Source organism: Mustela putorius, unplaced genomic scaffold (genome assembly GCF_011764305.1).
Source record: "Mustela putorius furo isolate JIRA1106 unplaced genomic scaffold, ASM1176430v1.1 tig00003863_pilon_pilon_pilon, whole genome shotgun sequence".
Lineage (NCBI taxonomy): Eukaryota > Metazoa > Chordata > Mammalia > Carnivora > Mustelidae > Mustela > Mustela putorius.
Genome location: NW_025422015.1, coordinates 5,423,992 through 5,438,532, shown reverse-complemented (window position 1 = coordinate 5,438,532; position 14,541 = coordinate 5,423,992). Strand labels below are relative to the sequence as shown.

The 14,541-nt window shown below is 34.6% G+C and overlaps 1 protein-coding gene across 6 annotated transcripts in view; it reads left to right on the top strand.

The window, feature by feature from the left end:
- Positions 1-14,541, top strand: part of SENP6 (SUMO specific peptidase 6) — a 122,978-nt gene that overhangs the window by 94,963 nt on the left and 13,474 nt on the right. For all 6 annotated transcript variants that reach the window (XM_013056275.2, XM_013056273.2, XM_013056272.2 and 3 more), the window contains 3 exons: positions 8,233-8,355; positions 9,333-9,425; positions 13,410-13,840. In XM_013056275.2, coding sequence (XP_012911729.1) covers positions 8,233-8,355; positions 9,333-9,425; positions 13,410-13,840 — 647 coding nt within the window. The remainder of the gene's footprint in view (positions 1-8,232; positions 8,356-9,332; positions 9,426-13,409; positions 13,841-14,541) is intronic.

Genomic DNA, 14,541 nt, shown 5'->3' with positions numbered 1-14,541 from the left:
CACTATACCATAGAAGGTGGTGGTACCAGAGAAGCCTCTTAAAACATGAAAATTAAATAAGATCTAGAGTCCTGTAACTTACTCAAAATGTCCATCTTTCAATCTAAAATTACTTCTCTCACCAACAAGTAGATCTCAAATGGAATGAGAAAACATAATATAAATAGTCAACACCAAGACAGTACAGATATTAGAATTATTAGAGTTAGAATTATGACAGATTTTTAAGCATCCATTATTAAAATTCAGAGAAAAATTGTGAACATACATGAAACTTACTTAAAATTGATATAAAGAAGAAAAAGTGGAAATTTTAGAACTAAAACTATAATAACAAATAAAAGCTTCTATAAGCACAACAGAAAAATGGAGAGGACAGAGAATCAATGATCTAGAAGATAGAACATATTACTAACTGCATCTTATTTATTTATGTATTTGAGGTGGGGAGGGACAGGGAGAGAGGGAGAGGGATAGAGAGAATCTCAAGCGGACTCCCTGCTGAGCACAGAGCCCAAGGTGGAGCTCCTCCATGTCATGACCTGGAGATAATGCCCCGAGCCAAAATCAAAAGTAAGATGCTCAACTGACTGATCCACCCAGGTATCCCTAATTACATTCAATTTAAATGCACTATTTAATAAAAAAATTAAAATAAAAAGAATAAATGCACTATTTATGTCAGTTAGAAGACCAAGATCAGCTGTGCCTGGGTGGCTCAGTCGTTAAGTGTCTGCCTTTGGCTCAGGTCATGGGATTGATTCCTGCATTGGGCATCCTGCTCGGCGGGGAGCCTACGTCTCCCACTCCTCCTCTCCCTGTTTGTGTTCCCTCTCTCTCTCTATCAAATAAATAAATAAAATCTTTAAGAAAAAAAAAAGTAATTTCAACGATAATAATATATATAAGTTGAAAATAAAAGTCTGATAAAAGATATGAAGCAGATATTAAAGCAAGAGTTAACTATATTGTTATCAGAAAAATAAACTTAAAAACAACAATTACTGGGGCTAGAGAGCCACCAAGAAGACTTAGCAATCCTAAATGGGTATATACCATACAACATAGCTACAAAATAGGTAGAGCTACAAAAATGAACCAATCTAAAAAGAGAAACAGACAAATCCACAATTACAGCTAGAGACTTCAGTTCCCCTCTCAACAACTGATAGAATAACCAAACAAAATCGGCAAGGTCAACATCATCAACCAACTTCACTTTGGGGGTAATATTATATTCTGTTTATGTTAATTATATCCCATTTTTAAAAAAGATTTTATTTATTCATTTGACAGACAGATCACAAGTAAGCAGAGAGGCAGGCAGAGAGAGAGAGAGAGAGAGAGAGAGAGGAAGCAGGCTCTCCGAGGAGCAGAGAGCCCGATGCAGGGCTCCATCCCAGGACCCTGGGATCATGAACTGAGCCAAAGGCAGAGGCTTTAACCCACTGAGCCACCCAGGTGCCCCAATTATATACCATTTTCAAAGGTATTATTTTTCCTTTTGAAGATTTGATAGTAATGGAATATGTTTCAGTACATTATAAAATGTATCACTGATTTGCTAGCAAGAGAAACTGCCATAGGGGCGCCTGAGTGGCTCAGTCATTAAGCATCTGCCTTCAGCTCAGGTCATGATTCCAGGGTTCTGGGATCCAGCCCTGCGTCGGACTCCCTGCTCAGCCTGCTTCTCCCTCTCTAACTTCCCCTGCTCATATTCCCTCTCTTGCTGTCTCTCTCCCTGCATCAAATACATAAAATCTTTTTTTTTTTTTTTAAGGAGAAACTGCCATAGATTTCCATAGATTTTAAATGTTTAACTTTGCAGATGCTAGACTCTTCTGAAACCTAACACATACAAGAAAGAGTTAAAAAAAAATGAGTTCAAAGTTCTTCATAGCTAAGACGAAAAATGTTATCTCCTACCTATGGCCAACAAGTGTATGAAAGAATTTTCGGTATTATTCATCAGGGAAATAAAAGTCAAACCCACAAAGAGTTTGGAGATATATATATAGATATATATCTATATATAGATATATCGGTGTATATATCTATATATAGATATATCGATATATCTATAGATATATCGGTATATCTATCTATCTATATATATATATAGGTATATATATCTATATATCTATGTAGATACATTATCTATATCGATCTATCTAGATCTAGATCTGTCTGTCTAGATAGATCTAGATCTAGATAGATCGATATAGATATGTATCTACATAGATATCCCCATTTGGATAGCTACTATCCAAAAGAAGTAAGAAAAGAAAATAAGTGTTGCTAAAAAAGAAAAAAGAAGGAAAGAAAATAAGTGTTCTGAGAAAGTGGGTAAAATGGATTCTTTGTGCACTATTGATGGGAATGTAAAATGGTTTAGCTATTAAGGAAAAAAGTATAGTGGCTTTTCAAAAATTAGAAATAGAACTACCCTCTGATCCAGCAGTCCTACTTCTAGGTATATATCCAATAGAATTGAAAGTATGGTCTCAAAGAGATAATCACACACCACACACCCATGTTCATAGTAGCCAAGAGGTGGAAGCCACTCATATGCCCATTGATGGATGAATGGATAAACAAAATGTGGTATATAAATACAGTGGAATATTAATCAGTTTTAATAAGAAAGGAAATCTGTCACATGCCTCAGTATGAATGAATCTGGAAGACATTATGTAAAGTGAAATAAGCCAGTCACAAAAACAAGTACTATATGATCCCACTTATATTAGGTGTCTGAAATTATCATATTCATAGAAAAAGAAAATAAATGGTGGTCATCAAAAGCTGAGGGATGGGAGAAAAAGGAATTGTTTAATGAGTATGGAGTTTCTGTTTTGCAAGATAGAGTTCTGGAAATCTGTTTCACAACCATGTGAATATACTTAACACTTTTGAACTCTACACATAAAAATGGTTAAGAGTGGCAGGCCCCTAGCTGGCTTAGCTGGTGGAGCATGCGACTCTTGATCTTGGGGTTATGGGTTTGAGCCCCACATTGGGTGTAGAGATTATCTAAAAAAATTTTTTTTTAAATGTTTAAGATTGGGAGTGCCTGGCTGGTACAGTCAGTGAAGCATGAGTCTTGGCCTCGGGGTTGTGGTTCGAGCCCCACTTTGGGTGTAGAGATTTAAAAATAAAATCTTTTTTTAAAATGGCTAAGATTGTAAATTTGATGTTATGCATTTTTATCATAATTTTTTAAAAATATTATTTCTTAATTCTAATGTAACTTCCTTAAGAAACCAAACATAAAGTCTTGAGTGTGCAGAACAGTACTGCTGTTGTTGGATGAAGTATTCTGTGAATGTCAGTTTAGTCAAGTTATTTGGCTGTTTGGCTCATCTTTGTCCTTACTGATTTCATGCCTGCTTGTTCTATCAGTTATTGATAGTTATGTATACTTGAGAAGGTTATATAGAAAAAGTATAACAAATATATATGAAAATTTATATATGAATTCATATATGAAAATTTATAAAACAAACAAAAACCAAATATATATATATATATATATATATATAGCGCACACACACTCACACTTGGATCTTGAAGTATGATAATGGGTTTGTCTTCTTTTCCTTTCAAATTCATTTTGCCTTATATATTTTGGATATTCTTAGGTGCATACAAGTTTATGCTTCTTGGAGAATCAGCCCTTTGTCATTTGTAATGTTCCTCTATATCCTTGATAATGTCTTGTTCTTAAGCCTCCTTTGTTCACAATGAATATAGTTACTATAGTTTTCTGTTGGTTTTTGTTTGCATGGTATGTATTTTTTATCCTTTTACTTTTAACTTACTTAATTTTTTATATTTAAAATAGTTTTTGGAAAAAAAATAGTTTTTGGTTCTGAAAGCATATAATTGGATCTGAAAAATAAGTTGAATGCCTGTATTTTGTTTACATTGTAGCCTATTATATTTCATACTTATATCTTTATTTTTTACACTATGATAGAAATTTTATAGTATTTGTGTATACTCTTGAAAGTCTTTACATTTTCGGGAGGCCCCTTGATATTATAGTAGCACTTCAAATAAAACTACATTAAAGTTACATTATCTAAAAGTTCTGCTCTTCTGCAAATCAGTATTCCAAATGAAAAAGGAAACCTAACAAAATCCGTGGTTTTTTAAAAAATCTGCTTATAAGGTACCTGGATGGCTCAGTTGGTTGAACATCAGCTCTTGATTTCTGCTCTGGTCATGATCTCAGGGTCCTGAGAGTGAGCCCCACATCAGACGCCTCACTCAGCACAGAATCTGTTCAGGAATTCCCTCTCTCTCTTTCTTCCCCCTACCTCCACTTGCACTTCAGTGCTTTCTCTTGCTCTAAAATAAAATAAATCTTTTAAAAAAATCTGTTTATATTATAAATATATTTTTATTATGTGTCTCATGACATGCTTAGAAGTTAATTTAAAAAGAAACTTTCTTCATAAACTTAACTATATTAAAATAACTAATTCAACTGTTACTAGAACTGTGTGTTATTTTCTAACTCTTCAAGTAGGAAACAAACTTTTTCACTGTGACTTTCTTAAATACAGTATTGTATTAGTTCAAGGTGTATAATGGTATAATGGTTCAGTGGCTCTATACATTATTCAGTGCTCATCAAGATAAAGGTACTCTTAATCCGTATTATCTAGCTCATCTATCTGCCTACCTACTTCTCTGGCAACCACCAGTTCTTAATATTTAATAGTAGAGGAGGGGGGTTGTCTCTTTTTCTCAAGGTTTGTCTTGTTTCTTAAATGCCACACGTGAATGAAATCATATGATATTTGTCTTTCTCTGACTTTCTTTACTTAGCAGGTACCCTCTAGGTCCATCCATGTTGTTGCAGATGGCAAGATCTCATTTTTTTTTTTAAGATTTTATTTATTTATTTGGCAGACAAGAGACCACAAGTAGGCAGAGAGGCAGGCAGAGAGAGAGGAGGAAGCAGGCTCCCTGCTGAGCAGAGAGCCCGAAGTGGGGCTCAATGCCAGCACCCTGGGATCATGACCTGAGCCAAAGGCAGAGGCTTTAACTCACTGAGCCACCCAGGAGCTCCAAGAGCTCATTCTTTTTGATGGCTGAGGAGCAATCCGTGTGTGTGTGTGTGTGTGTGTGTCTGTCTGTCTGTCTATACACCACATTTTTATCCATTCACATATGACTAAACATTTGGATTGCTTCCCTGTCTTTGCTATTGTAGATAATGCTAGGATGAACATAGGGGTGCATATGTCTTTTCAATTGTTGTTTTCATTTTCTTTGGATAAATACCCAGTAGTGAAATTACTGGATCATAGAGTGTTCTGTTTTTAAGTTTTGAGGACCTCCTACTGTTTTTCCACAGTGTCTGCATCAACTTGCATTCTCACCAACAGTGCATGAAGGTTCCTTTTTCCTCCACATTTTTACCAGTACTTGTTGTTTCTTGTGTTTTTTTATTTTATCATTCTGACAGGTATTAAGTGATACCTTTTTGTGGTTTTGATATACATTTTCCCAATGATTAATGATGTTGAGCATCTTTTCATGTGTTTGTTGACCATCTGTATGTCCTCGGGAAAATGTCGCTTCATGTCTTCTGCCCATTAATTGATTTGGTTGGGGTTTTTGTTCTCTTTCTTTTTCATATTGAGTTGTATTAGTTCCTTATATATATTTTGGGTATTAACTGCTTATTGGATATATCATTTGCAGATACAGTATCTTCTCCCATTTAGTATGTTGCTTTTTTATTTTGTTGATGGTTTTCTTCACTGTGTAAAACCTTTTTATTTTGGTGTAGTCCCAGTAGTTTAATTTTGCTTTTGTTTTTCTTGCCTGTAGAGTCATATCTAGAAAAATGTTTCTCACTGACGTCAGAGAAATTACTGCTTATGTTTTCTATTAGAATTTTTATGGTTTCAGATCTCATATTTAGATCTTTAATCTGTTTTGATTAAATCTGTTTAATTTGTTTAGATCTTTAATTGTTTTATTTTTTTGTGTGTGGTATAAGAAAGTAGTCCATCCAGTTGTCCTAACATCATTTGCTGAAAAGACTCTTTTCCCCATCGTATATTCTTGCTTCCTTTATTGTAGATTAATTGACCATATATGTGTGGGTTTATTTCTGAACCCTCTATTCTGTTCCACTGATGTATGTGTTCATTTTTGTGCCAGTGCTATACTGTTTTGATTACTACCACTTTGTAGTATTTCTTGAATTTGAGATCATATTACTCCAGCTTTGTTCTTCTTTCTCAAGATTGCTATTCTGGGTCTTTTGTAGTTCCATACAAATTTTAGTATTATTCTAATTATGTATTTTGATAAGGATTGTATTAAACCTGTAGATTGCTTTGGGTTGTATAGACATTCTAACACTATTGGTTCTCCCATTCGATGAGCGTGGAATATCTTTCCATTTGTTTGCATCATCTTCAGTTTCTTTCATCAGTGTTAACAGCTTTCAGAATATGCGTCTTTCATTCCTTTGGTTAAAGATATTCCTAGGTAATTTATTAATTTTTCTTTTTCTTTTTTTTTTTTAAAAGATTTTATTTATTTATTTGACAGAGATCACAGATAGGCAGAGAGGCAGGCAGAGACAGACAGAGGGGGAAGCAGACTCCCTGCGAGCAGAGAGCCTGATGTGGGGCTCGAACCCAGGACCCTGCGATCATGACCTGAGCTGAAGGCAAAGACTTAACCCACTGAGCCATCCAGCTGCCCCTAATTTTTCTTTCTCCTACATAATTATTAGTGTATGAGCAACAGTTTTCTATAAATTAAATTCATTCCTGTGATTGTACTGAATTCATTTATCAGTTCTACTAGATTTTTGGTAGAGTCTTTTTTTTTTTTTTTCTTTTTTAGGGATGGAGGGAGAAGGGTGCAGAGGGAGGGAGAGAATCTTAGGTAGGCATCATGCCCAGTGCAGAGCCCGATGTGGGCTCAGTCTTGACCTGAGCCAAAATCAAGAGTTGGACACTCAACCAACTGAACCGATGAGGTGCCTCTTTATGGTGGAGTCTTTAGAGTTTTCTGTATATAGTATCCTGTCATCTTCAAATAGTGGAAGTTTTATTTCTTCCTTACTAATGTGGCTGCTTTTTAATTGTTTTCTTATCTGATTGCTGTGGGTAGGACTTCTAGTACTATATTAAATAAAAGTTTTGGGAGTGAACTTCTTTATTCTGTTCCTGATCTTAGAGGAAAAGTTCTGTTTTCATCATTGAATAGGATGTTAACAGGATTTTTCACATATGGCCTTTATTATGTTGAGGTATATTCCCTCTAAACTTTCTTTGTTAAGAGTTTTTATCATGAATGGATAATATACTTTATCCTGTGCTTTTTTTGCGCCTATTGACATGATCATCTGGTTTTTATCCTTTCCCTTGTTAATGTGATGTATCATGTTGATAGATTTGTGAATATTAAACTACCCTTGCATCCCAGGAATAAATTCAGATTGATCATTGTGAATGATTTTTTTTAAACCTGTCATTGGGTTTGGTTTGCAAACATTTTGTTGAGGACTTTTACATCTATGTTCCATAAAAGATATTGGCCTATAGTTCTTTCTCTCTTTCTCTCTTTTTTTTTTTTTTGGTAGTGTTTTTATCTTGTTTTGGTAACAGGGTAATGGTGGCCTTGTGGAATAAATTTGAAAGCTTTACTTTCTCTTTTATTTTTTGGAATAGTTTGAGTAGAACAGTTACTAACTTTTCCTTAAAGTTTTAGAAGACTACATCAGTGAAACCATCTAGTCCTAGATGTTTGTTGGGAACTTTTTGATTATAGTTTTGTTCTTGGTAATCAGTCTGTTTTAATTTTCTTTTCTTTCTTGCTTCAGTTTTAGAGGGTTATATATTTCTAGGAGTTACCCATTTCTTCTAGGTTGTCCAATTTGTTGACATAATTTTTCATAATATTCTCTTACTATTCTCTATTTCTTTGGTGGTTGTTATTTATCTTTCATTTTTTATTTTATTTATTTGAGTCTTCAAGATCAGATCTTGCAAATCATAGTTTTACTTTCAAGCATTTCATTTGTCGAAAATAATCCAGTAGTTACCATTACCTAGAATATGCAGTAAATTTTGCTAATAAAATCTCAGTTTTAAGAAAGGTTTGATGTTGACTAATCAGATATTTGATTACTGACTGTTTTTAGTATAAAGTAAACAGCTAAATTCATTATATTTGGATTTTTTTATAAAATAGATATTTGGTGCTTGAAAAACTGAAGAAAGAAGAAGCTGACCGAATTCATATATTCAGTTCTTTTTTCTATAAACGCCTTAATCAGAGAGAAAGAAGAAATCTTCACGAAACAACTAATCTATCGTAAGTCAAGCTCTGAAAATATTTAACAGTTGTAGTAACTCACTCAAGTTTAAGTTAATGAAAAAAGCACTTGTATTAAGGCAACATTTGTTAATTCTTTTGCCAATTAGCAAAATTAATAAAATTCATAATATTCTAAAACTTCAAGAATACCTGGAATTCATAAAGGTTTTTGGTCCAGTATCTAAATCAGTAATCCCCAGATATGCCTGATAATTAAAAAAAAAAAATTACTTGGATACTTACTAAGTACAGATTGCTCTGTTTTACCCTAGATGTTCCATTCCTATTACTTAAGAGAGGAACCTATGAATCTGTACTTTTGATAACTTCTTTGGATAATACTGCTCCAACAAGTTAAGAAAATACTGTTCCGTGTATTAGCCTTCAGTTAGTTTGTTTATAATTCCTGTCCTTATAGTGATTGCATCCAGCCCTAATTTGCACCGATACTTGGTTAAAAGATGTATACATAATGCCGTAAGGGCTATCAGTTGTCTTGAATTGATGGCTATTGTGGATATTATAAATAATATTTTCTACTGTTTCAATGATTACTAATTTTACATCTTAGAATTGATGATAGTGATTGGTTTGACTATTGGTTCATAGTCTATTTTATTTCATCTTCTGTAATACTCATTTTTCATGCTCTCTTTTCCTCAGTCATTATAGGCCATGGTCTAATACATTTCTCAATATAGTTGTTAATATGTAGTAAGAAAAATAGTAGCACTGGTTCACCTAGTAAGTAGTAGCAGGAGTTAAAAATTCCTTCTTGCAGATTCAGTGATGGGCAGTTTCACACATTCCTAGCTCCATCTGAGATGTTCTTTTTTCTTTCCCTGACTTGTTAAATCATTTTATACACTGTTTTATTTGTTAACATCTTAGTCTGCATAATTTATAAATGGCTGCATATAAGCTGAAGCACTAGAAACATTTCAGGAAGTGATAGTTTATCTCTTGTCTTATAGAATACAGCAAAAGCGACATGGGAGAGTAAAAACATGGACGCGGCATGTAGATATTTTTGAGAAGGATTTTATTTTTGTACCCCTTAATGAAGCGTGAGTAATAACTTTATTTATGTAACTGTGAAGGCTATTTTTTGAAAATGTGTTTATGAGTTGAAGAATTCATTTTTAAACTTCTTTCTGAAATTTGTGTATGTAGCTGTATTTATGCTGCAATTTTTATGAAATTACTGCAGTTTCTTAGTGAATCATGTAAGATGTTGAATTTTATAAATACTAGCAAGAAATCTTTCTAATTTTGTTTTACTCACCAATGTAGAATAACGTCATTTTTAAAAAGTGGTCTATCAAACATCCTAGAGAACAGATTTCTTTAGGCAGAATGATGACTAGGTCACATGGATTTTGAATCTTTGAAAACACCTTGGCTCTTAACCAAAAGAGAAAAAGATGGTCAAATGTATGTCATGTACTCAAATTTAAAACCATGCTGACTACTTTAAGCTATTTTCTAGGTAAATGGGAGTGCTTAAATATTTTGTTTTCCCACAGTGATTAGAGAGACAATGATGTGTAGGATAGTAGGAGTATATAATTTAGACTTGAGAGATTTTATATTTCATTTTTCTGTTCTCCTATGCCTTCTGGCCAAAATCTCCAAGGAATACACCTTGGGTTTATTACTTGCATCAAGGGAGAAAACACACCATGGGCAACCATGAATCCTCTCAGTAAAAGTGTCTTTGAAAGCATCTGACCTTTGGTTTGGTCAGTGGGGGAAGATGTAAGGAAGCAATTGTTTGGGTAAAGAAGTAGCATTTACCCATTTAGCAAAAAGAAGGGAATATTTGTCTTTTTTTGTTGCATTGTGACCTTGTTTGTTTCTTCTTAGAAAAACTGAGAAATGTCCTTTCTTTGTCTCAGTTTATCACAGTTGCAGAGTAAGTTTGTCTGGGGTTGGTATTCTATAAGATTGTTTATGTCTAATAAGCCTATCTGTGCCAGGCTAGCTTCTGAATTTGCTCTTTTTTTTCCCCTTCTTACTGTGAAAAACAGAGTCACTCAATAGTATAATCAAATTCTGTTTATTTAAAAATCATATGTTAATTGGGGCGCCTGGGTGGCTCAGTGGGTTAAGCCGCTGCCTTCGGCTCGGGTCATGATCTCAGGGTCCTGGGATCGAGTACTGCATCAGGCTCTCAGCTCAGCAGGGAGCCTGCTTCCCTCTCCCTCTCTCTCTGCCTGCCTCTCTAACTACTTGTGATCTCTGTCAAATAAATAATTTTTTTAAAAAAAATTATATGTTAATCATAAGACCTGTGTTCTCTAATGAGCCTAGCCAAAGATAGGTAGGCTAGGTCAAAACACTGGTTATAGCTATAAAGCCCAACTTCTTCAGAGCTGTATATTTAAGTCAAACATAGTGTCACAATTTAAAACCAAGTTTAAAACTAATTCTTAATTTCTTGATTTCTTAATTTCATTTCTCAAAAATAAGGTGTCTTGACAGTAATTTGTCATAAAGAGTAACATATGAGCTGCCTGCTTAGGTGAAAGGGAAGATAAACAAAGAGAGCTCTTTTTCAGAAATGAAGTATAAAAATTTAAGGTACATACTGTAGCAATAGAGGCACATTTCTCTTAGTGCATCTTGAGGCTATGATAAATGCTTCTGGTTATCTTGGTGAAAGAAAGAGAATGAACAAAGATACAGAGTCAGTAAAGGATTCTGCAAAAGACCAATGCCCTTGGTAGATGGGAAAAAAAGCCTCCAAATTCTGAGGGCTCATTTTGCCTTGTTTTCTTTTTGAAGAGCTAAAGCCACAAATAGTTCTGTTTATTAATCATTTTAGATAGGCTGCTGTGTTTCTGCTGTTTTACTTTTGATTTTCTTGGTAGTGATAGTTTCTTAGACTTTAAAGTTTATAAGCTGTTTGTTAAAAATTGGTAAGGCAAAAATGTCAGCATTTAGATCCGATTTTAGCCTCTTCTCCCACTGGTGGTTTTAAGGTCAATGTGTAGCTGCTCTTAAAAGGGATCACATGGGGCGCCTGGATGGCTCAGTCATTAAGGTCTGCCTTTGGCTCAGGGCATGATCCCGTGGTCCTAGGATTGAATCCTGCTGAGCCGGAAACCTACTTCTCCCTCTCCAGCTCCCCATGCTTGTGTATCCTATCTCACTGTCTCTGTCAAATAAATTTAAAATCTTTTTTTCATAAAAGCAAAACGCTGTCACTTAGTGGTTGAAAATAACCTCAGATGTAGCTGATTCAGGTTTCTCCTTTCAGCTAGGTAAAGAAAGAATTTTTCTTAGTTTTTAGGTATATAACAGAAAATTTATGCCTTATACATATTTGTCATAGCTAAGAAATATTAAAAACTGTGGTAGAACTTGTGTTGTACCTTCAGCTTGAGAACTATATTGTACCAAATTAATCAATTTTTAAAACATATGTTTTCACATTAACTTTTCTGACATTGAGCTGTGACTTACAGTTAGCCAAACTTGGAATAAAGTGAGAAAGATGGTATGTGGCTCTTTTCTACTAACCTAGTCTGACCTAAGTCCATAGAACAGTGAGGGTTTATAAAGAACAGGAGTGAAGCATTCCTCCATCTGGCCTTTAATGTGCTGAGGATGAAGCCAGCCTCTGTCACCCTTGTATTCATGCTATCTGATGAAGAGATAATTAGTGTTTCTTCATATTACTTTGGAGGAATTTAACATTTTATAAAAGTGAAAATATAGAATAACTTGTTCATGTAAGGATAATACAGTTTTTCACTCCTCAAACATCTGTTGAATACCCTATTATATGATAAACAGTGTACTCAGCCAATAAATTCTCTGACATCTATAGCCTGTTCATTGTATCTTAGCATATAGCACTGTCTAGGAAATAGTAAGCCCCTAATAAAATGCCTCATTAGATTAGTGAATATTGCGGCACCTGGGTGGCTCGGTTGTTAAGTGTCTGCCTTTGGCTCAAGTCACGATCCCAGTGTCCTGGGATCAAGCCCCATATTGGGCTCCCTGCTCAGTGGGAAGCCTGCTTCTCCCTCTCCAGCTCCCCTGTGCTTGTGCCCCCTCTCTCATTATCTCTGTCGTAAATACATAAAATCTTAAAAAAAATTTTAAATGAATATTAGCCAATGTTAGCTGTATAGCTTTTTACTCATGGCTTCTAACCTATTGTTAGAAACCATGATACCTGAATTCAGCTAAATCAGGAGCACACACCTGATAGCTGGGACTCTAGTAATTCTGAGATTTTATAATAATGCTTAAAAAATAGGTACCTTATTTCATTTTAATTATGTACATCTCAATAAGCATAAGATAAAGAGCTATTTAATATTTTCAACATCAAGTGATGCCTAACCTTATTCTTAATAAAAACAGATGTGGGGTAAAAGTTTTTAAGTTTTATGTGTGCAATATTTGGAAATGTTCAAAATTAGACAGCCTGTTTAGGCTTCTGAAAATAGTTTAATCTTGAGCTAGTTCCTATCCTTTGACATGAATAGGTCAAGGGAAATGGGAATGGTGAATTACAGTAATCTAATTTATATTTTCTTAAGTCGCCTAAAAGTAAGAATGAATTTTTTCATTCAAAAAGCAATAAAAGGGGGTGCCTGGGTGGCTCAGTGGGTTAAAGCCTCTGCCTTCGGCTCAGGTCATGATCTCAGGGTCCTGGGATCGAGTCCTGCATCGGGCTCTCTGCTCAGTGGGGAGCCTGCTTCCTCCTTTTTCTCTGCCTGCCTCTCTGCCTACTTGTGATCTCTGTTTGTCAAATAAATAAATAAAATCTTTAAAAAAAAAAAAAGCAATAAAAGTTCAAGGGATTATTTGCAAAATTGAGTGCAGGCTACATAATTCTAAAAAAATTTATTTTTTTGAATAGATGTTATATTCTATTAATGATCATATAAACAAGTGGATTCATTTGAGAATTGAAAAAATCGGGCATTCTTTATGTTTGTTGACTTTAGAAAAAATATGTCAATTGATACTTATTGCCAAATATAATAAACTCTCCTAATAATATATTTAGTAGTTTTGTTTGTTTTTTACAGTGCACACTGGTTTTTGGCTGTTGTTTGTTTCCCTGGTTTGGAAAAACCAAAGTATGAACCTAATCCTCATTACCATGAAAATACAGTCATGCAAAAATGTTCAACTGTAGAGGACAGTTGTATTTCTTCTCCTTCAGCCAGTGAAATGGACAGTTGTTCACAAAACTCTTCTGTCAAGCCTGTAATTAAGAAGATGCTAAACAGAAAACATTGTGTAGCTGGAATTGATTCAAGTGCTGAACAAGAAGAAGGTGACCCTCATTCTCGGAGAAATGTAGGCAGTGTGAAATGTAGTCTGAAAAAAATAAATCATACTGCAAGTGAAAATGAAGAATCGAATAAAGGAGAATCTACATGCCAGAAAGTTGTTGATAGGACTAAAAGTGAAAATGGCCTACAGAATGAATATTTAAGTTCTACGCACCATACAGGTATGTGTCTAAGTGTTTTGAAAGAATCAATGAATTCAGAATAAATTGGTTTTTTTATACATAGGATTAAGATTTCAAAGCGCACTTTTTTTTAAAGTCAGATTTATTGAGATACGACTTATTTACAGAAACATTCACCCATTTTATAAGTATAGCTCAGTGAGCTTTGATAAATGTATATAGTCATATAATCTCTACAATAATCAAGATTTAGAACTTTTCCATCATTCCAAAAAATTCCCTTATGCCTTTCTACACCCCAAAGAAGGTTTAAAACTGTAGTGCAAGGGGGGCGCCTGGGTGGCTCAGTTGTTAAGCGTCTGCCTTCGGCTCAGGCCATGATCCCAGAGTCCTGGGACTGAGCCCGAAATCAGGCTCCCTGCTCAGCAGGAAGCCTGCTTCTCCCTCTCCCACTCCCCCTGCTTGTGTTCCGTGTCTCTCTCTCTCTCTCTCTGTCAAATAAATAAATAAATAAATCTAAAACAAGCAAGCAAACAAAAAAACTGTAGTACAAGGTCTACGTTTTTCATTTATAGCAACTTGGGTTTATTCTTATTTCATAGGCAGTTAATTGTGGCACAAACAGTAGTTGGACACTCTTAGATCTTTAAGGCAAATTAGTTCATTCTTCTCAATTTATAGATGGGCAAATAGAGATCAAGTAGCGAGAGTCAGAAATTAAAGCCTTTCCTCCAAAATAG